This window comes from Haliotis asinina, chromosome 5 (assembly GCF_037392515.1).
Source record: "Haliotis asinina isolate JCU_RB_2024 chromosome 5, JCU_Hal_asi_v2, whole genome shotgun sequence".
NCBI lineage: Eukaryota > Metazoa > Mollusca > Gastropoda > Lepetellida > Haliotidae > Haliotis > Haliotis asinina.
In genome coordinates, this window is record NC_090284.1 from 13,284,010 (window position 1) to 13,311,589 (window position 27,580).

At 36.7% G+C, this 27,580-nt stretch overlaps 1 protein-coding gene across 1 annotated transcript in view; it reads left to right on the forward strand.

The window, feature by feature from the left end:
* Positions 1-12,128: 12,128 nt before the first annotated feature.
* The window catches only part of LOC137285007 (uncharacterized), a 102,680-nt gene continuing 87,228 nt past the window's right edge, over positions 12,129-27,580 (forward strand). Inside the window, exons 1-16 of the mRNA XM_067817123.1 lie at positions 12,129-12,239; positions 14,556-14,690; positions 16,859-16,936; positions 17,222-17,412; positions 17,721-17,798; positions 22,014-22,106; positions 22,392-22,484; positions 22,645-22,773; positions 22,866-23,036; positions 23,342-23,456; positions 24,027-24,163; positions 24,754-24,957; positions 25,269-25,403; positions 25,599-25,766; positions 26,452-26,642; positions 27,133-27,259. Coding sequence (XP_067673224.1) covers positions 14,591-14,690; positions 16,859-16,936; positions 17,222-17,412; positions 17,721-17,798; positions 22,014-22,106; positions 22,392-22,484; positions 22,645-22,773; positions 22,866-23,036; positions 23,342-23,456; positions 24,027-24,163; positions 24,754-24,957; positions 25,269-25,403; positions 25,599-25,766; positions 26,452-26,642; positions 27,133-27,259 — 2,010 coding nt within the window. The 5' untranslated portion in view covers positions 12,129-12,239; positions 14,556-14,590. The remainder of the gene's footprint in view (positions 12,240-14,555; positions 14,691-16,858; positions 16,937-17,221; positions 17,413-17,720; positions 17,799-22,013; positions 22,107-22,391; positions 22,485-22,644; positions 22,774-22,865; positions 23,037-23,341; positions 23,457-24,026; positions 24,164-24,753; positions 24,958-25,268; positions 25,404-25,598; positions 25,767-26,451; positions 26,643-27,132; positions 27,260-27,580) is intronic.

Sequence of the window (27,580 nt, forward strand, 5' to 3'; positions counted from 1 at the left end):
ATATGTTCACGTCTGTCCAACAATTTCCTGTTCTTCTCTGGCTTCATCGACTACATCACGTTGATAAAATGATATATGTTCACGTCTGTCCAACAATTTCCTGTTCTTCTCTGGCTTCATCGACTACATCACGTTGATAAAATGATATATGTTCACGTCTGTCCAACAATTTCCTGTTCTTCTCTGGCTTCATCGATTACATCACGTTGATAAAATGATATATGTTCACGTCTGTCCAACAATTTCCTGTTCTTCTCTGGCTTCATCGATTACATCACGTTGATAAAATGATATATGTTCACGTCTGTCCAAAAATTTCCTGTTTTTCTCTGGCTTCATCGACTACATCACGTTGATAAAATGATATATGTTCACATCTGTCCAACAATTTCCTGTTTTTCTCTGGCTTCATCGACTACATCACGTTGATAAAATGATACATATTCATGTCCGTCCAACAATTTCCTGTTTTTCTCTGGCTTCATCGACTACATCACGTTGATAAAATGATACATATTCATGTCCGTCCAACAATTTCCTGTTTTTCTCTGGCTTCATCGACTACATCACGTTGATAAAATGATATATGTTCACGTCTGTCCAACAATTTCCTGTTCTTCTCTGGCTTCATCGACTACATCACGTTGATAAAATGATATATGTTCACGTCTGTCCAACAATTTCCTGTTCTTCTCTGGCTTCATCGACTACATCACGTTGATAAAATGATATATGTTCACGTCTGTCCAACAAGTTCCTGTTCTTCTCTGGCTTCATCGATTACATCACGTTGATAAAATGATACATATTCATGTCCGTCCAACAATTTCCTGTTTTTCTCTGGCTTCATCGACTATATCATGGCTTGAACACTGATAGAGTAGCCCAGTTGAAGCTGTGTAAGCAAATTCATACCATATCTACACCATCATGTTTTAATTCATTCTACATCCTTTGTACACTGACCAGCCATAGTTCTATCTATAGCTGTGTACTATGTCATGCTTGACCAACCATAACTCTGAACCATATCTTGCTTGACAAACGTTAGTTCTGTACTAAGCCATGCTTGACGAACTTTAGTTCTGAACGAAGGCGTGATTGACCAACTAAACCTCTTTACCACGTCGTGATTGATCAACTAAAGCTTTTAGTATGTCGTGATTGGCCAATGATAGCTCTGAATCAGGTCATGGCTCACCAACTACTGATCAATACTAATACATGTTTGACCAGATCCATGAGATGGTGACCCGTGATGGTCCCGGGGTAGAATAGGCCTTCAGCACCCCATGCTTGCCATAAAAGGCTACTATGCTTGTCGTAAGGGGCGACTAACGGGATCGGGTGGTCAGGCTTGCTGACTTGGTTGACACATATCATCGGTTCCCAATTGCGCAGATCGATGCTCATGTTGTTGATAACTGGACTGTCCGGTCCAGACTCGATTATTTACAGACCGCCGCCATATAGCTGGAATATTGCTAAGTGCGGCGTAAAACCCACTCACTCCCATGTGATGGTTGACCTGCTTTAGCTCTTTATATGCAAGGCATGACAAACTCCTGCCGTTCCACTACGTCATGCTCGACTAGCTTTCGCTCTTTACCATGCCATGCTTGACTAGCTTTAGCTCTTTGCCATGCCATGCTTGACTAGTAGCTCTTCACCATGCTATACTTGACTAACTTTAGCTCTTTACCATGCCATGCTTGACTAGTAACTCTTTACCATGCTATGCTTGACTAACTTTAGCTCTTTACCATGCCATGCTTGCCTAGTAACTCTTTACTATGCTAGGCTTGACTAGCTCTAGCTCTTTACCATTCCATGCTTGACTAGTAGCTCTTTGCCATGCTATGCTTGACTAACTTTAGCTCTTTAGCTAAGTGCGTAAACATATACCAATACGGACAGATATGACATTGCTATCAATGTGTGTCGTATCAACATCCATTGTTCAAGATCCAACATAAAATGAATCATCATGTTATCCCGTCATGATTTTGGGATTTATGTTTGTAAGGGCAGATCCTGTCATGATTTTGGGATTTATGTTTGTAAGTGCAGATCCCGTCATGATTTTGTATTTATATTTATAAGTGCAGGTCAACAAACTGATTGATGGCATGTTTGACGTGTATATATCAACATTAAACTATTTGTACTAATACTGAACACTAGGCGCGTCCATGCGCTCTGCCACGGAATACTGATTTCCTATTCCGTACAACACGAGTGCTATGTATATTTATGTTTACTGTGCACTTAGGACCACTGTAGATTTAAGGGCACAACCCACGTGCTTCGTTGCCGTAAGCCAGTAAGAGAGGGGAGCATGCCCATCAGTAGAGATCATCTGCTGAATAATGATAAATGAATTACGTCGACATTACATATAGAATTTACTTACACCAAATCTTTGCGTTTCCGGAATATGTATTTTTGTGAAGAAAGGATCGTTGATTAAGAAAGAATATAGATTGTACTTCGACAAAATATTTAAAGTATACTTTTCCATCAAAAGTTCATTCGTAACCCAGTCAGAAAATGAGTATCAGACAATTGGTATATAGGTACTTAATAATCAATTTGATGAAGAATAAATAATTAATAAACCATCACAGTTTCTTAAACAGTAATTAAGAAATAGTAATTGAGCCTGGCTACATATAACAATGAGAAAGTCAACATTATCATCGGTAGCATATTATACAAACTAACGTCACGCCATATTTACAAGTTTAATAATACTTGTATTTTATTGGCTTATTTCAAGGCGGTGGGGTAGCTTAGTGGGGAAAGAGTTCGCTTGTCACGCCGAAGACCCGGTTTCGATTCCTCATATGGGTACAATGTGTAAAGGCCAGTTTCGGTGTTTCTCGCTGTGATATTGATGGAATACTGCTAAATGCAGCGTAAACCTAATCTCACTCACTATTTCCCCTGAAGCCTTCATGATAATTATCACGATAAACAGTATATACACTGATGTTATATGTCTTCTCATTAAAGTTATGTTTGTATAAAACAATAACACCAAAATCAAACCCCAAACCCTCTGTTCTGAGCGTACAATGGCGTGACGTTGCAATAATTTGGCGTCACAATTAACACCTGACGTTTTCATAGAATCACTGAAAGGATTATAGCATATCCATTATTAGCAGACTGGAAGATGAGATCTCAATCCGTCCTACAAGTACGTTATAACCTGTCCGAGTCGGGCCTTTTCATTATGCTACAACATTTTCGTGAAGTCAGCCATTCAGCCAAATAGGACTCTCAGCAGTCCAGTCGATGGACCTATCATGTATTATTTATTAGCATGGGATGGATAAACAAGTCATCTATGCTACATGTGTATATCGTTGTATGGGTGCTACAAACGGGAGGATTAACAAACGAGAGTATGTCGATAAAATTGGGAAGTGTTGACTGTCGACACACACCAGTGGACAATCAATATTTGACTGACGACTCAAGAGAACACGTACAGTAATGAAAAGCACTACTCAATTCAAAACGAGTGGGGAAATTCAATAAAAAGTTGTCACAACTATTGGTATTTTACACCCTGAATGAGATGAATAGTTTAACAGTGATGTAACAGGGACATGTGAATCATGTTCATCACGAAAAACGCTTTCACGAAACTGGGGTGTTTTCACGAAATTAATAGAATGGAATAACCATCTCTATCCATTAACAACCATACAACTTGGTTCCCTAATAACATCACATATAAATGGAATATACCACACCATACCTTTCATATTAGTGTGTTTATAACCCACGTTATCTGAATTCAAACGTCTTCATTACACAATACCACTTACAAAGTGGTCGTGGGACTCAACCCAAAAAGCAAAAGCACCAGCATCTGCACTTTACTAAAAAGTGTAATCCCATATATAACATATGTTACATCTCACGTGCCGCACACACGTGCTATTAAAAGATGCGTGAACTCACACACTCACGACAATATATCCACATTTGCGAATTCTGTGTAGATTTTGTCCAGATCTTGGACAGTTTATATCAAACGTTATAACAATCGTGCTTGGAATGTATTCTGCGGTGGGGAGCTAGAAGGTTTCAGCGTCCTGCTGAAAGGTACCAGGTACCACTTCACTGTTGGAAATAGGAAGCAAACATGAACTTAGACGCTTGCCTGATATATGAGGTGAGATCACAAGTTTAGACACTCGTGTTTGAGGATGTATGAACGTGGTCGTGTTTCAATCATCTGGCCATCTCTAGTCGGATGAATGAGTCCTTTTGACTGTACAAGGTGACTGTATTGAACACAAGTGTAGAGACGTCCACATGGGTTCGAATCACTGTTTAAACAATGCTTTTTTAAAAACACAAATACAGACTTTTGCAATCGTACATTGTTTTATTAATATATAGTGATTGACCATTACGTCAAATTTGAACGAAATCGGCGAATAAATTAAAATTCAACCGCTACACTCATTACATAAAATACACATATAATTTGAAGCATATGTCAATCATAACATATAACAGAATACACGATTGCAAAAGTCCAGATTTTTATTTTAAAACGTATTGTCCAAACAGTGATTCGAATCAGTACACATTGTTGGTCCATACACTGATAACACCCCGGTCACAAGTGAGATACGCAGCAATAAATGTCTGTACACTTGGTTGGGCTGCTTAGCCCCGCCACCCCAACACAATAAATATACACAATTTGACAAACAAAATATTTTTAAAAAAGTGATTTTTTAAGAAACATAATCATCACTAACAGTGACATGTAAAACAGACAGACAATAGTATTGGAGACTGCCTTACCATACTTTGAACATTAGCGTTGCTTACCAGTTTCTAACATAAAATTTCCAACTGAATAGTTGTATCGTGTAACGTAGGGACGATTTGGCATGCCTATATATGTCATTTAAAGTGAATGAGTACCGTTCAAAACCTCTTCATCAATATTATCACGGCAGTGGACACAGGATATAGGCTTCACAATTGTACACATGTGCTGAATGGAATAGCCTCTTCGGTGTGAGGGGTGAACAGTGAACGTTCGAACACCAATGCCAAGTCCTCCATCAGATTTGAAACAGACAACCAAAGGCCTGGTGGGAATAAGTCAAAACTGGAGCCTCTGTTATATTTACAACATGCACCATTACTCACACCTACTGCAAATCCCTATGGCGTTATGCACACAGGGTGTGGTTATCACCACCCCTACCATCCGAGGGTGACATCACTCTGTGGCCAAATGTTCCCCGCCCCCGGTAAACACGTGGGACAACGGCCGTGATCTTTGATATAACAAAACGACTAGTATGGGACGAATCATTCATGTTCTTCCCAGTGTCATAACTGAATTATGTGTACTGCGTGGTGAGGCCGTCTCAACTGTTTGGCTTTATGACGTCACCTGAATATACACAGTAGTGGCATTCCTGTGCAGCCGGGAGTGTATGCTGGAGGAACGTGTTCAATACGGGGTGACTGGCATGACAAACCAGTCAATGTCTCCCAATGCAAGCAAGATACCGTTCGATTGACATGATTTATAAATACAAACTACCATCACCTACATGTCGACTGTTGGATAGTAATCAGTGATAGAATACGTATGACTGAATAATTCAGTCTTTAAAACTATATCCACGGACATTTCTCAATGTCATGAAGAATAAATAATTAATAAACCATCACAGTTTCTTAAACAGTAATTAAGAAATAGTAATTGAGCCTGGCTACATATAACAATGAGAAAGTCAACATTATCATCGGTAGCATATTATACAAACTAACGTCACGCCATATTTACAAGTTTAATAATACTTGTATTTTATTGGCTTATTTCAAGGCGGTGGGGTAGCTTAGTGGGGAAAGAGTTCGCTTGTCACGCCGAAGACCCGGTTTCGATTCCTCATATGGGTACAATGTGTAAAGGCCAGTTTCGGTGTTTCTCGCTGTGATATTGATGGAATACTGCTAAATGCAGCGTAAACCTAATCTCACTCACTATTTCCCCTGAAGCCTTCATGATAATTATCACGATAAACAGTATATACACTGATGTTATATGTCTTCTCATTAAAGTTATGTTTGTATAAAACAATAACACCAAAATCAAACCCCAAACCCTCTGTTCTGAGCGTACAATGGCGTGACGTTGCAATAATTTGGCGTCACAATTAACACCTGACGTTTTCATAGAATCACTGAAAGGATTATAGCATATCCATTATTAGCAGACTGGAAGATGAGATCTCAATCCGTCCTACAAGTACGTTATAACCTGTCCGAGTCGGGCCTTTTCATTATGCTACAACATTTTCGTGAAGTCAGCCATTCAGCCAAATAGGACTCTCAGCAGTCCAGTCGATGGACCTATCATGTATTATTTATTAGCATGGGATGGATAAACAAGTCATCTATGCTACATGTGTATATCGTTGTATGGGTGCTACAAACGGGAGGATTAACAAACGAGAGTATGTCGATAAAATTGGGAAGTGTTGACTGTCGACACACACCAGTGGACAATCAATATTTGACTGACGACTCAAGAGAACACGTACAGTAATGAAAAGCACTACTCAATTCAAAACGAGTGGGGAAATTCAATAAAAAGTTGTCACAACTATTGGTATTTTACACCCTGAATGAGATGAATAGTTTAACAGTGATGTAACAGGGACATGTGAATCATGTTCATCACGAAAAACGCTTTCACGAAACTGGGGTGTTTTCACGAAATTAATAGAATGGAATAACCATCTCTATCCATTAACAACCATACAACTTGGTTCCCTAATAACATCACATATAAATGGAATATACCACACCATACCTTTCATATTAGTGTGTTTATAACCCACGTTATCTGAATTCAAACGTCTTCATTACACAATACCACTTACAAAGTGGTCGTGGGACTCAACCCAAAAAGCAAAAGCACCAGCATCTGCACTTTACTAAAAAGTGTAATCCCATATATAACATATGTTACATCTCACGTGCCGCACACACGTGCTATTAAAAGATGCGTGAACTCACACACTCACGACAATATATCCACATTTGCGAATTCTGTGTAGATTTTGTCCAGATCTTGGACAGTTTATATCAAACGTTATAACAATCGTGCTTGGAATGTATTCTGCGGTGGGGAGCTAGAAGGTTTCAGCGTCCTGCTGAAAGGTACCAGGTACCACTTCACTGTTGGAAATAGGAAGCAAACATGAACTTAGACGCTTGCCTGATATATGAGGTGAGATCACAAGTTTAGACACTCGTGTTTGAGGATGTATGAACGTGGTCGTGTTTCAATCATCTGGCCATCTCTAGTCGGATGAATGAGTTCTTTTGACTGTACAAGGTGACTGTATTGAACACAAGTGTAGAGACGTCCACATGGGTTCGAATCACTGTTTAAACAATGCTTTTTTAAAAACACAAATACAGACTTTTGCAATCGTACATTGTTTTATTAATATATAGTGATTGACCATTACGTCAAATTTGAACGAAATCGGCGAATAAATTAAAATTCAACCGCTACACTCATTACATAAAATACACATATAATTTGAAGCATATGTCAATCATAACATATAACAGAATACACGATTGCAAAAGTCCAGATTTTTATTTTAAAACGTATTGTCCAAACAGTGATTCGAATCAGTACACATTGTTGGTCCATACACTGATAACACCCCGGTCACAAGTGAGATACGCAGCAATAAATGTCTGTACACTTGGTTGGGCTGCTTAGCCCCGCCACCCCAACACAATAAATATACACAATTTGACAAACAAAATATTTTTAAAAAAGTGATTTTTTAAGAAACATAATCATCACTAACAGTGACATGTAAAACAGACAGACAATAGTATTGGAGACTGCCTTACCATACTTTGAACATTAGCGTTGCTTACCAGTTTCTAACATAAAATTTCCAACTGAATAGTTGTATCGTGTAACGTAGGGACGATTTGGCATGCCTATATATGTCATTTAAAGTGAATGAGTACCGTTCAAAACCTCTTCATCAATATTATCACGGCAGTGGACACAGGATATAGGCTTCACAATTGTACACATGTGCTGAATGGAATAGCCTCTTCGGTGTGAGGGGTGAACAGTGAACGTTCGAACACCAATGCCAAGTCCTCCATCAGATTTGAAACAGACAACCAAAGGCCTGGTGGGAATAAGTCAAAACTGGAGCCTCTGTTATATTTACAACATGCACCATTACTCACACCTACTGCAAATCCCTATGGCGTTATGCACACAGGGTGTGGTTATCACCACCCCTACCATCCGAGGGTGACATCACTCTGTGGCCAAATGTTCCCCGCCCCCGGTAAACACGTGGGACAACGGCCGTGATCTTTGATATAACAAAACGACTAGTATGGGACGAATCATTCATGTTCTTCCCAGTGTCATAACTGAATTATGTGTACTGCGTGGTGAGGCCGTCTCAACTGTTTGGCTTTATGACGTCACCTGAATATACACAGTAGTGGCATTCCTGTGCAGCCGGGAGTGTATGCTGGAGGAACGTGTTCAATACGGGGTGACTGGCATGACAAACCAGTCAATGTCTCCCAATGCAAGCAAGATACCGTTCGATTGACATGATTTATAAATACAAACTACCATCACCTACATGTCGACTGTTGGATAGTAATCAGTGATAGAATACGTATGACTGAATAATTCAGTCTTTAAAACTATATCCACGGACATTTCTCAATGTCATCCCCAAACCAGAATGTGTGTAAATAAACTGAGTGTGCACGTAAGTGGGTATTGCCTGACGCCGCCATCTTGCTGTGAACTGCGGCTGTAAACATCAAGAAAGGACCTGAGAGATTTGTTCTTAAGTCAATGCTTCGTGCTGTAATCGTCAACAAATCGATTATAACACAGAATCAAAATGTATATACATATGTACATACACATTGGGTATATCTAGTCTACAGGAGGATATATAAGGTATTTTGTTTGTTATATGCTAGGACACCGGGGCCTAATTTCCTAATGCTGTACGTGTACACAGAATTATCTTCAGACGTATTTTCTTGTGAAATAATCTTCTAGATTTACTGTGTTTGTTTAGTAAGGATTCTTGTAGTCTGCGGGAAATACACATTGAAAAGAATTCTCATAGCTGAGGAGAACTCTGATTATTGTGTTGCCAAGCGTCCGTTCATTCCTTTTTGTAATGATGAACAGCAGATTTGCTAACGTTGGGTGCTTTATGTTTAGGCCTGTTAAGTTATACAGTTAATATTAGGCTAGATAGCTTCGTTGTCTGGGGACAACAATATACTCCAGATACGTTTCTGTACAGAGAAATGTATCTTAAACAAACTTCAGCATACATACTTGAACACGCAAAGGTATCAAGGTGATATCACTTGATCAGCTTGTATGTTTTCATCGAAAATGTCAAATGGAGGAAAATACTATTTACATTGAACGCTCGGAGTTGTCTGTTCTTGAGATTTCTTCTGGAGTGACTTCCCTTGCGAGGAAATGTAAATTCCACGCAGCGATAGTGTACTCACGATTATATAACGAGAAGGTACAAAAGGTGTCAGGCTCTGGGAAGGAGTTTGAAAATTATCGTCTGCACACTTGATTGTCATTGAGAAGATGAACATGGAGCCTTATAAATTTTGATAAAGACACACTTTACTGCTAAAGTTCAAGAATCCTCCCTTCTTGCAGTTTAGCGTTATACAGCACCACGTCCATCATTCGACATACGAGCCGTGTTTAGACATTTCGTCACAATACAAATTACAATAATGGAAATGGAGGGGATATTTTGGTAAGTGATATAAATAATAACTTCTTCAATCTGTAATACTTAATGACGGTATATGTTTTGTAATTCTCCTTAAAGTTTATCGCCCATTCGTTCCACAAATTACCAGCGTTCATCGTCCTGGTGTTTGTTTTTTGTAAAGTGATGGACATGTTCATATAGATCTTTGTAGACTCTATTGAGTTTAGGCGTTTGAATCAAACATGGTGTGGTTCAGCACTCTTGTTTTTCACTGTTTTTGACAATGTTTCATTTCACTCAAATTCAACGAATACTGAATCAGCTGCATGTTTTAACATATCGTTCAAAGTGCCCATTTAGCACACAACATATCGTTCAAAGTGCCCATTTAGCACACAACAAGTTGCATCGATAGTATTCAGATGACCCCACCACGTTTCAGTGCACACTGACTATCAAATTTCAAAAGAATGAAAATTAAAACATTACGTGAAGATGACGGAAGCAACGAGAAACAAAATAGAAACAAAAAGGTAAAAGACCCATTATTTTCAAACATATATATACAAATGGGTAAAGAGGGTTTCTACAATAGTTGACTCATCGTGTCCCTTGTAGTTGCTTTGGTCGCTGCTTAGATACCAGTCATCGTATTGTAAGGTACAGACTCATACTACTAATCATTTTGTCAGATGTAACTGGAATATTGTCGAGTGGCGTCAATACACGACAAAGAAACTAAGCAATTTACACCCCACTCTCCATACTAATATATTTGAAGAATGAAAAACAACAAGTAATTGAAGTTTATTAAAGCCACACATGACAATAAAACAGCTTTCCTTTGACAAAACTTCCTATGCATTATTCACCCCCTTGATTGACATACTATCATAATTCGAAAACGTTACAACATAATATGCAGTATACACACAATTCGACCCACTGACCCAGGAGTATTCTCCCATTGCCATGCACCTACTTTCATAATTTAACTTACAGTGGAATACATAATTTAAGTAACGTTAGTCATTACGATGAGGAATTTGTATCATTTAACCTCATTATTAGAATGATTACTTTCATGTAACATTTAATTTAATTAATTCTGAGCATACTGTTTTGTTGTATGGTATTTATCACATTTCCGAACATCTTTTCACAAAAGAATGTGTGCGTAAAAATACTTACAACTCGGCGCTAGTCTTGAACACCATTCGTTCACCAAGATACATAAGACATGAAAAAAGGAAACAATAATTCCTTTATGAACAGCTGTAAATTGTGCTGCGGTCGGGTGTAATGAATAACACACTCACTCACTCTAAACACTAGAAGGTAAATCTGAAGGGTCATTAGTCGACTTGGTGTTTTTTATAAATATAATAATCGGCTGATTTCACGGTTGGGTGATTTTGTCCTCAAGGGTATGACTGGGTCATTCAAAACGGTTCCGGGGCAAACGCCAAATAAACAGTGATCACCGCAAAGGTGGGATATTTGGCAGATTAATCAGGCTCAATAAACACGATTAACACTGTTGTTATAGTACTGTTCTTGCACATAGTGTTAATCTGGTTGTAATTAGTTCCGGGTGTTACCTAATTTACCACCTGTACATAGCGCTATAACAATTAGGCAGCAACGTCATGGGTTTTGCACTACGACCACATAATTATACATGTATTAATAATAACATGCTCAATACGGCCACATACTGTTAGAAGTTCTGATGTACTACAGTATGTGCGTGTGATGTCTTTGGATAAAGTGGTAAAGCATAGTATTTATCATTGGATGACAACTACTACCTGCAACTGAATGTATACCACTACGTGTATACTGTTCACACACGATAACACACGTACTGCTGTTAATGGACGATTCCCTTTCTCTTTAAGTTTGAAGGAGTGATATTAACATTTTTGTACACATGCATATACATAACCTCACCATGTTTTGAATAATTGTTGATTAGTAACCATTATCTGACAAATAAAAGATGCAATTTTGAGAGTTGAGTCTTGCCGCGTCTCCGAAACCTCACCAATGAAAATGTGCGTGCAAGGCCGATAACAGTAAATGAAAGAAGCCATACGCGGTAAAACGGTTTTGATTGGTTGCTATTTATATTGTTTCACATGGCAATGTTTTCAAAGATGGCGGTGTCAGTGCTCGAACCGGTTCTGCAAGTTGGTGTATACCGTCTCTGCCTATTGAAGGCATTCCAAAATAACCGGTCGGCGCAGCCTTCTATTATGAAAACCAATGGGATATATCCGACAGCATATCATATAGGGTCTCACAAGGTGTGGTGGCAAAGCTACCGGTTACATTCACTTACCTGTGTTACTGTTATTCTTTCTCTCCGGTTGTGATTAACTTATCATCGGAGGGATTGGACATTTCGAAAAGGTGAGGGGTATTATGTGTTAGTGTTTAATGCGTGGAATACAGAGTTAGTGACAGAAATGCAGTGAGAGTCATTGCAGTTGCTGTCACCGCCCTGGACAACCTTACGCATGTTTGTTAGTGTTAGGAACGCGTTTTCATTATCAAGCGTGTATTTGTCAAATGTGAAGTCAGAATTTCTTTTATCAAGTAGTTCACATAATTTAGTTGACATTGGGGTTAATTTATTGCTAATACACATGAAGTGGAAGTGATGTTGCTAATACACATGAAGTAGAAGTGATTGATATTTTTTTTAGTAATTGTTGATTAACGGATTAGGAACAATGTGTTATGTAAAAAAGTAAACGCCCACGGCACTTGCAATAGTTCAACATAAGATGAAAATCAGATGATATTGATGTGTTTTATTATGGATACATCTATCAATCCCTCCCAAAAACGTAACTATTAGAAAAAAAATAAAACATTCATGAACTTTCTCTTGCTAATATATAGGCCTACTATATGTGACTATATGAATATGAAACTATGAAATGTTGCCATCTCCACAAAATACCGTACTCAGTACACTTGAAACAGATTTTAAGTGAAATACATTTTACATGATGGGAATCCATGAGCATGAACTATGAATCAATGCACTGAAACTTCTTTGATGCTTGGGATGTCATTTTGTACATATCATAATGATACATCATGCCCCCCTGCTAAGGACAGTAATTTGGTGTAATCTATCTAAAACTATTGTAAGAGAAAGGCTTGATTAATTAGCTTCATTCACTGAAATATTATATTTTAGCTGAACATGGCTGGAACAAAATATGTTTGTATTGATTTAATGGTATATTTGATAAAGCATCAACATAGATGCCTTTCATGTCAGACTTAGCATAACAATTATTGTGTATGTAGGTTCTTATTTTGCATTTGGTGAAGTGTTTATGTATGATATCAGTATCAGTAATCCTTATGTCATGTATATATGCTCTATTGTACTTTTTCCAGTTGTCATTTTATAATATGCTACAGCAAAGGACAAATACTGTGAATCTTGTAACATGCATGATTGTGATACGGTATATGTGTATTCAGAGAAAAGGAAGTTGCTGCCTCAATATTGCATGGCCATTCCTCATTATTCATGTGAAATTAGGTGAATAAATTGTTTGCATGCTTTTAAACATTGAAAAACAGTCATTTATCAAGCTGTTTTTCACCAGTGTCCAGTCAGTAATTTTTGCTAGGAATCACTTGAAGATAAACTATTGTTATTTATGTGCAATTTGTATAGAAATGATAACATAACAAAATCTTAAGTATTGAACAGGCCTGTAGAAAATTTGTTCCCTATCCAACATGTGACCCAGTTTATTCTATCATGTCTAAATCTGTCACCTGGGAGTGGAATATAGTCAGCCCAAGAGAGAACTTGTTAGGCAAGTTAGAAGGCTGGCTCAGCTATTGTCATCGCAACGATACGCCTTCGTGCACTCAAGAGGGCAGGGCTTCAAGTACTCATTCATGAAAATCTGGCTTATTATCATTGCAGATAGCAGCATGCTTTGAAATTACTACATTTTGGGTAATATTTTCCCAATTTTGTTAATATCCTGAAAATTTGTTAGAAATATGAAAGGGAAAAGACATTAAAAACAATTCGATAACCAAGAGGTGATAATTGTGTGTTACATGAGTGACTGTCTTGTCTATTCTAATGAGTGAATAACATCGGAATTCAATTTGGCATTAGTCTGTAAATGTTATTTTAAATGTTCATCTGTAAATCTGCAATTACATAATCACTTTTATTTCTCTGATCATTTATGTGCAAGTTGTGAACATGAAATGACAGCACTTTTACTGTATGTGTAGTATGTCTGTTTCAATTATATGATACATAGTGGACAAAATATCTTGTATGTTTTTTATATTATTCTCTGAGCTTGCTTCTCTAACCCTAGCATGTTAATGAATTTGGATATGTAAGTACAGTGTAATTAGCTTAAAACAAAATATTATATAGGTAAATAGTTGTTCAATGTACAGAGTTCAATAATCTTGATATGATAAATAACATTTCATGATTGTTGGATTGAAAATAATTATCTAATGTGAATTCAAGTAAGAAATGGCATATATACCCTAGTTGACTATTTAGATCACTTTCCAGGTATTGTACATGCTTTTCAGATAAACCATTGTCATGATTCAGCAAAAGACATTATGTTACAAATATGTTTGTCCAAATATTGATTTATTTATCACATGGCAGACAATGAAATAGGATCAGGAATTGTATTATCAAATCTGTTGCAGCTATCTCCACCTTAGCTCCAAGGGAGACACACAAGATGGCGACAACGCCATCAACACAGGTACCGGTTATGCTGACCTGTGTCCTAATGCTGCTGACATGTATACAAATTTCACAACAGCAAGTCACTTTTTACAGTAAGTATACTATTTATTATTAGTGCTTCAGTATGCCTTGGTTTTATAAGGTATGGATATTTGCCTTAGAGCTGTTTATGACATGACTTTCTTTTGATTAGAAAGTACAGAAGAAAGAAATGAATTTTACAATGAGAAAAATGTTCAATACTAGTTCTGGAAATTGGTTTGGAGTTGTCATCGTTTTGTCCCAACTCATAACGTGAATATTGTTGCATGTTTCAGTATTTTCCACAAATATTATGTGTGATTACCGGCTATATATTTGAAATTATATGAAATCAGAGTCATAGATAAAAATGTTCAATATTTTGTAGGACTGGCTTAAAAGATTGTTAATCAGAAACGACAAATTGTTAGTGATTATAGAAACTTGTGTCATCGATAATATCATACACAAACGATTGTAGTGAATTAATGTTTTAGTTTACTCTATATTCATAGACTGCTTCTCAATTATTTCCAGGGGCCCCTTTCACAAAGCAACCTTTGCTAAGGTTAACCTTCACTCCCATTCTTTAACATTGCACTAAGGTTACCTTATGATCACCTTAGTGCTTTGTGACAGGAGGCCCTGGACACTATTTTGTTAGAAATCCAAGCCTTCATATGTCTCCTTTCACCAGTGATGTGAATTTGTGAAATATGTGATTTTCAGATTAATTGGCATTTTCCCTCTATGTTACTTCTCTGATATTTTTCAATAATAGATCAATATTCAGCTAAGATTATTGAACTGTGTGATCTATACTGACTACCAGCACTAATATTTGTAAATTGAACTTTTGGATGAATATAATTTTTGAGATCAAAGGATTGTTTTTTCCATCAGAACAGTACACACACAAAATCTTCAGTTCAACAGAAAACTTATACTGCAACATGTGTTGAGCCCATATAAATATAATAGCATGATAAGTTTAAGTATAATAAAACTTAGTCCAAATGATTCCATGCATATAGTTTTATTGATTTTGTTACATTGCTACATTTGTGTCATGTTTTATAACATTGTTTATTCTGTGTATTTATATGTTAGATACATGTCTTAGTTTAGGAGGCTTGTGTGCAGAATATGAGCATTGAAAGACTTCCTGATGTTTGCCTCTCGCCTTTAGACAAGTCTTGGGCATTGGTGGACAGCTATTCGAACCAGGTGGACCAAGTTTGGAACTCAGCCTACAACTTGGATCACACAATATTTGGGCACTTTTCTGAGTATCAGTGTCTATATGACCCCAACACGTTCCTGTGTGCTGACGGCACCTGTGTTGCTCGATATTGTAAATGTGATGGGATTGTACAGTGTCCTGATGGGTCAGATGAGAAGGATTGTTCCATGAAAGGTTTAGGTACACCAAATTTGGATTTTGATATCCATGGATATGGTTTCTGTGCTTGATGTTGATGGATATATAAACTGTTTGGAGCATACAAGTTTGCATTCTGAGACTACATAATGTGCATCTTGAAGATCTTGGCTGCCTGCATAGTATGATGGAAAGATGTATTTCAAGAATTTGCCAGATGTATTTATTTCATTTTGGTCCTGAAAGATTACTGGATCTGGGTTGATAGCTATGCTATTGGTCAACATTTGTGCAAATATGCATGGATTTAACCTGTTTCAACATGTTCAAGCATGTGAATTTAACCTATGGATTGGTGTGATTGCATATATTTTATACTATTTGTTACACTTTCTGAATTGCCCCTTTTGCATGCAAAGTTCAGTGAAGCATGGTGTCATGGTGATTAGTATGTGATATATGTATTACCAAAAATGTCATTGCAGTGGTTCCTTAAAGATGTGTCAACTTTCACCTTTTATTTGCGATACAAAATGTTTCCAATGTTCATGATATTTAAAGACAAACATTTGCATCATATATAATCATGTTCTATGTGTTTATATATCCCAAAATGTTCATGCTCAAGAAGAAATACAACATAAAAGGTCATTTTTCTTATTCATTTAAGGCATGTCAGTAGAAAACATGTAAGTTTCTTAGTATTAATGTCAACGTTTGTTTTGACAGGACATTCATGGTATTAAATTATATATTCACAATAAATGTATGGGATTATGAAAGGTACAAAAAGCCGTTTGGAAATGGATGTAAGTACTTTTTGATAACTTGAGATACATGTGTATTGTTTGTTTGTAGACACTTGCCAAGATGCATCTGCTGAGGGAACCTTGAGGGTGTCCATAAAAGAAGTAGATAGCCAGGCTACGCTTGATGGTAAGTTGTACATAGACCCTGTAGTAGTGTTAGATGATTGTGTGTGTGTTTAATATGATGCTCGATAATTATGTGCTTGTTTAATATGATGCTCGATGATTGTGTGCGTGTTTAATATGATGCTCACATTTTACGCCTATTATATAGCGGATATTCATACTCACACAAAATCACTATTTCCTCACATAGAGAGTAAGAATTGGTTACTTTGTGTCATATGGAGAGAGTGAAAAATGTTGCCTTTTTTTAACCAGATTGAAGTAGCAAACATGGTTTTCATTTTAGCTTCACCAAATGAATACAGAGCTGGACTTGGACTGGCTGGCAATACACAGAGCATTGGGCTTCAGTTTGATGCTAGTACTACTGCTAAGCTTCCTGCTGCTGAGTACTTTGAACTGGAGTCTGGCCCTCGAAGTGGCAGCCTAACTGGAAGGGAATGGTTCCTGAGGCTGAAGAAACCCATTGACAGAGATGTATGTTGTGACTTACACCTTGTGTGTTTCCAGTGCTGATGGTTTTTTTATGTGCAGTATTTATTGTTCATTTTGTGAAATGTGGAACCTTTTGTTAATACAACTTGTACTAGTGACTCTAAAGCATAAATCAAATGATTATATTGACCTTACCTCACTTGTCCATTGGAAAGATGTTCTCATTGCATGATTTTCACACGGATGGTATTGCTGTCATACTTTAACATGAATTTGTGATCAGATTTTTAATAACAGTGCTTTTGCAAACAAGAACTGGTGTGTTATGTATAATATATTCTTGATTGTAGGGTACGCGTCCAGATTCACTTGACGACAATACTGTGTTTGAGTATACCCTACAGTGTACAGATCTCACCATAAACACAGTAAGTAGTCCTAAACGTTGCCTAAATATATTCTTGTATGGATGAATTGATCATTGACTTATATTTGATATATATCTATTTATGAAACTTGACAATTAAGTTTGTTGATACATTATTTTTTTCAAGATTTTAGTACCAGTATCTGACTTTGCAAGATCATTCTTCATGATCTTTTCTGAAGACTCCTTCCTAAAATTTCATGTCTGACTATCTTTATTCCTGACATCATTAATGGAACAATACTTGACCATTACATTGATGGCACCTTCTGGACCTGCACAAGTATGTTAAGTGTAATCTTGACTCCTGCATTGATAATGGCACTGATGAGCTAACCTCAGTATTGATGCTGAGACTGCGTCAAGACATCAGCAGCAGATGTTGACCACAGCTTCATAGGACCTTGTCATTGATGATGCCACATTCCTCATGTGACCTTGACAGTTTTGACACTATTTTCATGACTTGAACGCTGATGGGAAAGTCTGCATATTATCCTGACATTAACACTGAAAGTTTGATATGATCAGTCATATGATCAGTCTGAACTTCTGTTTTACTTGTCTCTGTCATAGTTACCTTCACTATTCATCTTTAAAATTCAGCCATGCATCCACCAAACAACATGTATTGATGCTTTATGGGTCCTGAGAAACTCCTTATGTTACTGTCAGCCCTTAATAGCTATAGGCTTTGCTTATTAGAATTGTAGAGTAGAAGTCCTATTGTTTGTTTAGCGGTACTCACCACTTGGTCTTTTTACAAACCCTGACGCAGTAAGTAGTATGTAGGGCATGAGAACAGGGGTAGCATGCCGTTGCCCTTTGTCAGTAATTGCATTGGGGGGAATGAGGGTGGCATGCCATTGCCCTATGTCAGTAATTGCATTGGGGGGAATGAGGGTAGCATGCTTTTACCCTGTGTCAGTAATTGCATTGGGGGGAATGAGGGTAGCATGCTTTTACCCTGTGTCAGTAATTGTGTTGTGAAGAATGAGGGTAGCATGCTGTTGCCCTGTGTTGATAATTGCATTAGAGAGGAAATGAGGGTAACATGTTGTCACCCTGTGTCAGTTAACTGCTTTGGAGTGAATGAGGGTAGCATGCTCTCACTCTGTGTCAGTTAACTGCACTGGGAGGAATGAGGATAGCTTCCATGGGTAATTAGGACTGTTTGCAGTGTTGATATAGTATGATATTAGCAAAGAGTTGTTTCTCCAGCAGCATTTATCTCAAGCTACTTCATACATTTATCAACTTTATACTTTAGGATTATGACAAGGATACCTCGAGCACTGAATAACCATGACAGCTTGGGGAATACCAAATCTGTTTGAGGATGTCTGTATCTCTTTTCTGTGTATCTCATCTCTATCCCACCCATTATTTTCATTCTGACATCAAATAATTTGAAGTATTCATAACTCAGTTTTCCATGTGCTGTATGACCTCATGTATCCTTTGTACACACAGCCAATAAACAGATAGACTTAATTTTTCTCCACTCAACATTTTGAAAAAAATGTTCAAAGGGAGAACAAACTTGCATACATCTTAAATTTACCCAAGAATATACCCAAGTGATCTGAATTTTAAAATGTCATGAAATTAGTTACGCAATTAGTGAAAATATTCTTCATTAATTTTTCGATTATTCCTATTCCTCTTTCTTGTCTGTTGATGTTGAAGATAAGAAGCACATCAAAAATGCATAAATCCTAACATGATTCAGCTAAGCTAACATGACTAAATTAAAACTTTTATTCAGGATTGATGTGAGCATTATTTCACAAAATTATTGCAAGTATTATAAATATTGTTATTTCTGAATTGCCCCTAGATCAGACCACTTCAAATATCTTTAATATAGGGCTCTGCAAGCTTCTAATATTTCCTTGAAGACCAACCCAGATCCACAAATCTCAGTTCATGTTTTCACAATTTCTCTGAACTTTCAAACATCTTCTTACATATTCTAATATGAACAGCTGTGGACAGATCAGGACAGTCTATACTGGGTATGCTGTTTGTAGTGTCCAAGGCATGAGGCATGATCACACGGGCATTATAATCAAATTCTTTGTCAATAAGAGGCCACAAATTTGTATCAAGTATGTCAGTATACTTTGTTCAGTTAATATTGCCTTCAACTGGTACCAGTACAACTACACCATTGTAGCTGGCACACACCCAGTCCCAACCCTACAATCAGGAAAAACAATCTCAGTTCCCTTCTTTATCCTACAAATTTCCTTTTCGCTGCCGCAAGGTATGTTTTCAAAGTCTTCCCAATCATATAAACATATTAAAAATTTACCCAACTGCAGGTCAATTAATTTATACCAATAACTATCTTACAATTCTTCATGCTATTCAAATGTAATTGAAATATTCTTTTCTTTTGCTCATCTGTCTATTCTTTTGCTCCTGATCCATCTTTGCTACATACAGGACTGATGTATACACAGCACATTACATAATCAAAGCACTTACATTCCAAAATATATTCGGACAAAATATGTAGTCCCTTTGTCGACGGGTTTACAAAAATCTGTGTTTTCAGCAAAGCAAAGTTGATTTGGTGTCTGCAGCTTTGATTGTTGCAATACTTCTGGCACATCACTGTACTTCTTTGGCATTTGACTTCAGCTGTATTCATCATAATCTAATATCATACTATGTTATGCTTGCCGTAAGAAACAATTTCAATGATTATTGGAAGTTTTTTTATTTTGTGATCCACCTAGTCATGTGCCATTCAAACCCTGACTGCATGGATGGTTGCTCATGCTATTAACCACTGTTTTGCATATCCAGACTTTTGCATATCCAGACTTTTGCATATCCAGACATGATTATTTACAGGCTGTCATTGTATGGATGGAATTATGACAATACCTTAGATTATTCTTTCACAATACTCACTATTATTACTCCTAAAACTATGCTTCGTACTGTCTGATGTTAACAGTTACTGCTAAATCCAGTATTATTAAATATTATTACTGGTAGTAGTACATATATATGTATTGTTGGTTTATGATACAGATAAGGGTGTAAGAGGTAGTTTCGTGTTTTAGGGATTTGAAGTAAAAGGTACTTTTTTCAGTGATTTACAGCATTATTTATACCATTTTTTTTCTTCATGTTACAGACTGGACAAGTTTGTATATTTCTGAATTTTTATTGCTTTTTAATATTTGTTTGCTTTTCTTAAAGTGGTTGGAACAGACATTCTCTTGAAAACCGTTTACCATGCCTCTTTTTATCCACAACTTACACATGTTTAACCTTCCATAAATCCCAGATCATCTAACTTTTGACATACTTTTATATGTACGTACATTTGGTAATGAGATAACACATGGGTGTGAATCTTTTGAATTGAGGTTTCCTGACATTTTATGGTTGCATTACTTGCAGTAAAACAGTATGAAGCGTGTAACTTACTGAATCTGAATCTACCTATTATGTAACATAGTATTTACGTGACTTAAGCCGCAGATATTTTTCATGCTTTCATTTGCTTGACATGTTCAATAAGATCTTTATACAATTTTTATTCTGACCCATTTGCTTTACAGAAATTATTCAGTTACACGCAAATATTTTCGTTATGTTTTAATATCATTATAAGAATTACATCAATTTTATCCGTAGATTTTTTATCCATATTTTATGGGAATTAATGACAAAGATCTTAAATTAAAATACACAGATCACAACTACACAAAAGTTACTAATGTATGGTAGGGTTGCTGAAAATGCCCACAGTTGCTTTGAAAGAATTTGAACAGGGTTTATGCAGATAGTAGTATATTTTTTTGTTAGTGCATCAGTGTATGTTAGTACTGTGGAACTATGTAATTACAGACTACTACATACATGAAGTAAAATACATGCCATGTATGCTGGATGGTACTTTTGCCTCTCAGTTCAAGTAATGTAGGTCCATTGTAAATGACTTTTTCCAACACTACAGAATGTCTACTTACAAGATTATGTTACATCACAATTGTCTTGTATGAGGTTCCTTCCTTTCTTGATAGACAAATGAATTATTGTTTTTGTCTTGTTTTATGACAAGCGTTGAGTGCTATATAGGTCCTTTGGTCTTACTTGACTTTGCCAAGAAATTCCTATCCCTTATTTCTATCCCGTCTGTCATCAAGATGCGATATCGGACAGGTTTTAATTGTCTTTTTTGCTTTCTTAGGCTTTCTTCATGTTGCTGAGGGTTCAAATTATAGATGTAAATGACAACAGCCCTGTGTTCCAAAATTCTCCATATGCTGTGTCTGTCAATGAGGTAAGTTGTTAATAACTGCTAGATGGTGAATGGTAAAACAAATATAGTTAACTCTGATCACAGGGTTTTGCCCTATGTATGGTTTTACTTGGAAATCACAAGCAATTGCTGGATGTGTTGTGAACCTGAATGTTTTGCTTGTTTGCAAGCCTTACATCTAGCTTTCATAATATTGGTAGTTTTCTCACAGTTACGATTTTGATGAAGTTTGTTATTATTTATCTAAAGTTAATTTCTGTGAAATGTGTAGGCCAGTTCACAAATCTCACTCTCTTTTTCTTCCAGTTAACTCCCATTGGTACAACAGTGTTTCGAGATATTTCAGCCACTGACCTGGACTTTGATGTCAACAAGAACATTGTCTTTGACATTATTGCTGTAAGGGGTGCTTTATAAGATTCTAATGTTCAGTTGTAGTAGAGTAAAGAAAAACAACTTAATTTGTTATTATAACTATATTTATCGCTTTAGCATTTTGTAAAGAGATTAGTTGTCTGTTGTCATAATCAATAGTAATTACTTTGACTTTCTCTTACAGGGTCCAGGATCAGATAAATTTGCTATTGATATCCCATCTTTGGGATATGTGACAGTGAGAAACACTCTGGATTTTGAAAGTCTGAACTCAGCTGGGAACACCAACTACGTCCTGTCAATAAGAGCAATGGTATGTGTGCATCACAGGATGATATACATTCTATTTGTCTAAATAAAGCAATTCATTGCAATACTGTTTGATCAATTTCTTCCCTTTTGTAGGATTCTGCTCAACCACCTGAGGTTAAAAGAAGTGCTACAACCACTCTGAACATCACAATAACAGATGGTGATGACCAGAAGCCCATCTTTGTGTATCCAACATGTTACACTGATAGTCAAAATAAATGTCTCAACCCAACATACACTGCCTCCATGGTATCAGGACAGTCGGTGAGTCTATCTAAACTAACAGGTTATCTTGTGTTCACATTGGATTCACATACAAGTGTATTTGATGTACATGTCTGGTGTGATAAATTGGGGACTGATTTAAAACAGGAAAACACATTTATACTAATTGGTGGAGATACCAGGGTGTAGACAGGGCTGCTGAATATTGGGTACATTGAACAGTCAGCATCATAGCTTTTCATGGTTATGTGTGTGAATATGGTGGTTTTTGAGGGTTTGCTTCAGATAACTTTATGGAACATATGTAAGACCATTAATGATAAATATTGTAATCTTTGTTTCAGCCTGGCGAGATTTCTGTTTTCCCGTATCCTCCTGCCAACCCAAATGTTCCTGTTGACATCCTAGCCAGGGATCAGGACACTCTAAACTACCCAGTTATCTTCTCAGTGGAACAGAGTGAGCATTACATCACCTGCACATATATATCACTGATCATTTCCTTGCTCAAAGTCTTTACAGATGTCTACATTTCTGAAGGATTTGTCGGTGCCTTCCTTCAGCTTCAATTTCCTACTACATGTATCATTGGGGCAGAAATTAACCTATTATGCAATGCTGCAGTGAATTGCTGTTATGAGTGCCAGGATTCATGCAGAAATCACAGAGGCTTACTGATAAGCAACATTTATTATTTTCATGTTACCAAATGAAATATGCTTTTGGATTCTTTGTATTGAAATTGCTTGGATCTGCATCATGTCTTATAACTAAGAGCAACATGATATGTAACTTAAAAAGTACTCAACAAGCAGTGTGCTATGTTAATGTATTTTTACAACTACAGTGTGATTTGACGAGATTAAGTCATTATAGGCTGTGGTATACACATGTTATATTCCTGATTGCATCCTATAATTTCATACATATCATAGGTATAGCAGAAAAGAATGAGTACTGTTGCAACAAGTTTGGTGCAATAAGTGTTAATCTAAAATGAAATAGAACAAGAGCTGTGTCTTTTGACAGCTGAACCTCGTGGATACGAGAACAGATTTCAAGTGACAAGTGAGCAAGTGGCAGGTACCAGCACGTACAGGGGACGTCTTCAGTTGGTACAAACCATAGACAGGGCTGTAATTCAAGAACTGAGAGTCATCATTCGGGTAAAAGAGCTAACTTAAATTTTTCAATGTTGTTATGCTGGCTTCACATAAAGTTCGTTTATCACTTCTTATAAAGTAAGTGTTCAATTGTAGTTGGAGAATGTGAAAAGTTACTTTACTATCTACGTGACTTGAGTCTTTCAGGTGTAAACATAATAAGGAGAGATCGAGTTATGGTAGTTGTCAGTTATGTTATTGGATGTGGGCAAGGACAGCAGCACGGTAAAAGTTGTTGTTTGGGAGATGGAATTGAATGACACATATTATATCCAAATGGTTAACTTGACATCTAGTGACAGATATGTGTACTGTAATGTTGACAAGTCTCAGCATTGAGTCAAAATATTTAGAACATGTATCCGCAGACAGTAATTGTGGGATTTCCACTAACTGTTCTTACCATGGAGCTTTATTCATAAATGTATACACCAACACTCATGCAAATTTATGATTTCTAACACTTTTGCATGTATCGGGTGAGTAGTTTAATAAATTTCAGAAGTCTTACTTTTACTTTTACTTACTACACCTGAATACATATATGTGTATATGAAGGCATTGTTATCATAACACTGTGTTTTGTTTCACAGATACAAGAAGATTCTACAAATAGACGATACAACCGTGCTATTTTATATCTGACTGTGACTGCAGCCAACAATAACCCACCCTCTGTGTCAACATCCATCGGCTCGCAGATTGGCTACATCCGAGAAAATGACCTGACTGGAGCATATATTAAGGACCAGCAGCTTCAAAATGCTCTACAGCTTGTAATTACAGATGCAGATATTGTAAGTTGATTGATTACTATCTAATACAGCTAGAGATACTGTGAGTGAGAGAATATTGTGTAATGCAGAAACATTTGGTTGATATCATGAGGAATGGCTCTTCGAGAACAAAGACACAGAATCAGCCGTTTCACCAACCCTCTTCACCTAATCCAGTGTAGTTCCGTAGTTTTTTTCCAAGGAAATTCTATCAAGGAAACCAGTGTTACAATAAAGCTGTAATTAGTTGATGGGTAAACTGCTTTATGCTTTGGTGTGATATTGAGAGGTTTATGCATATCTAAATAGTTCCTTGTGTCATGTTGTTTCAGGCCCCTGGTGACCCACCCCAGCAATATACATTTGAAGTTACACCAGCAAACCCATTTTATATTGATAGCAACAATTTCCTTCGATTGACAGCTGGACCCTTGGATTATGAATCTGTACAGCAGTACACATTCAATGTGAGTATCTGTTAAGTGAGAAGACATCAAGGAAGTTCTAGCACTCACAGAATTCATTCAACAGTGGGAAATAAGTATTAAAGATTATATGCATGTATAACAATATGTATCCAATGAAATCCAGTCTAATATATTTGCTACATGTTCGTTTGGTTACATAGTTCTGGTGATATGCTTTAATATGTGTCTATTTAGGTGATTGTGCGGGAGCAGGGCACAGCAGAGCAGCGGTCAGGAAGCATCAGTCTGACAGTCAACGTTGTGGATATCAATGACAACACTCCATTCTTTGTTGGAACCCCCTACAGGAGATCTCTGCCTGAAGGAGATTACACACAAGGGGCTGGAGAATTTATCGTCCAGGTGGGTTGTTTTGTGGCTGTGAGAAATTGTATCATTGAAAGTGAAACCTGCAGTCAGTTAGACATATGATATCACTCTGCAAATGTGTGTTGAATAAGATGCTTGATCCTCAAACTCTCCAAATGGTATCCTTTCTGCGTGGTGGCAAGTGTTTTTTGTTGAAATTTATTTCATGTAATTAAGAAAGATCTAACTTTTCCTTATTATTACTCATGCTAATTATATTATTCAGAGGCATAGAGAAGTTGGTGTACAAGTATACAAGACAAAATATTATGGATGTCAGCTTGTTCTTTATTCTATACACAATGTTTCTGGACTTTTCCTTGCCCCTTCGTCAGGTGTGTAGAATAAAGAAAAAGTTGACATCCATAATATTTTGTCATATACTCATACTAATAGGATTGAATCATATGTTTACTCTAAGAATTCATCTTTTCACCCTGTGAAGATCGAGGTAAAATAGGTCTTCAGCAACACATAGTTGTTATTGAGATTGATGCTTATTCTTTTGATCACTGGATTTTCTGATCCAGACTCAATTATCCACAGATGACAACATATAGCTGGAATATTGCAGAGTGAGGCATAAAACTAAACTCACTCATTCACTCTTTTTGGCTCTTATATGTACATGAATCTGCTAATTCACAGATGTGATGCTTTGCTGGTTTTACTCATATAGGTACTAGCCCAGGACCGCGACTCAGTGGACACAAGTATTACTTATCAAATTCAGAGCGTCTCTGACGGAGGTGCTGGCAAGTTTACAATTAGTGATACCAGTGGGCAGTTGCTTCTTCGGGCCATAGTGAAAGTTGGTGAAGACTACATAATCATTGTCAATGCTACTGACAGCACCATACCAAGAAGGAGGTATTTCGCTGTTTTCAAACACTTTCAAACTCAAACCCTTTAGTAGCATAAGCCCTCATAACTTGCCATAAGTGTATGAACTTTCATTATGTGTAAATTTTCACTGTTTGAATTTTTTTAGCGTAACACCTCAGAAGTGCCTTTTGTTTAGTGGACTTATTTCTGTTTTCATGAAGGAAATAAATAAAATGTTAAAATTTAACTGAGGGTAAAGTTATGGCATCACATACATTTGCAGTATGTAATTCCTTGACTGAGAAAAAGGTTGTATCTTCTGTAAATATTAATATTATTGGCTAAAATTCTTTCATATGTCAGTTTCAGTAATGTGAATTTGATGACTAGATCTGCCAAAGTTTATTTGTTGTAAATTTCAACTGAATCCCTGAAAACAATGTTGTAATGTATTTCTACTAAAGACGTTCTTGTGAAACAGATTGTTATATATATCCAGTTCCCGTATGGTAATTATATATTGCTCGTGTTGCAGTGCCTCAGTACCTGTGTATGTCACAATAACATCCTCTGGAAACAAAGACCCCCAGATACCATCACCTCTCTATACAGTGTATGTCAGTGAAGGCATAGAAGTCAACAGAGATATCTTCACTATACCGGTTTGTTTCATCTGTTGATGATGATTAATGTAACACTCATCATTTAGCGCACAATGATTGTGTAAAATGTTTTAATAATGGTTTTGTATGGTTATTTTTATGAACAGAAGTCTTTGCTATATTAACTTTTGTAATTTGGATATATGACTTCCATTTATCAGTAATGTTATTGTTTAGTGTGTAATATTAAGTTTTTATATACGAATGTTGGTATTTCTTACTTACAGATTGTTGACACTTCACATAGATAGGTTGATTGGAGAATATGTATTCTACTGAGCAGTTAAGCGCATTTCATATTTTGATTGTTTTCGGGATGTG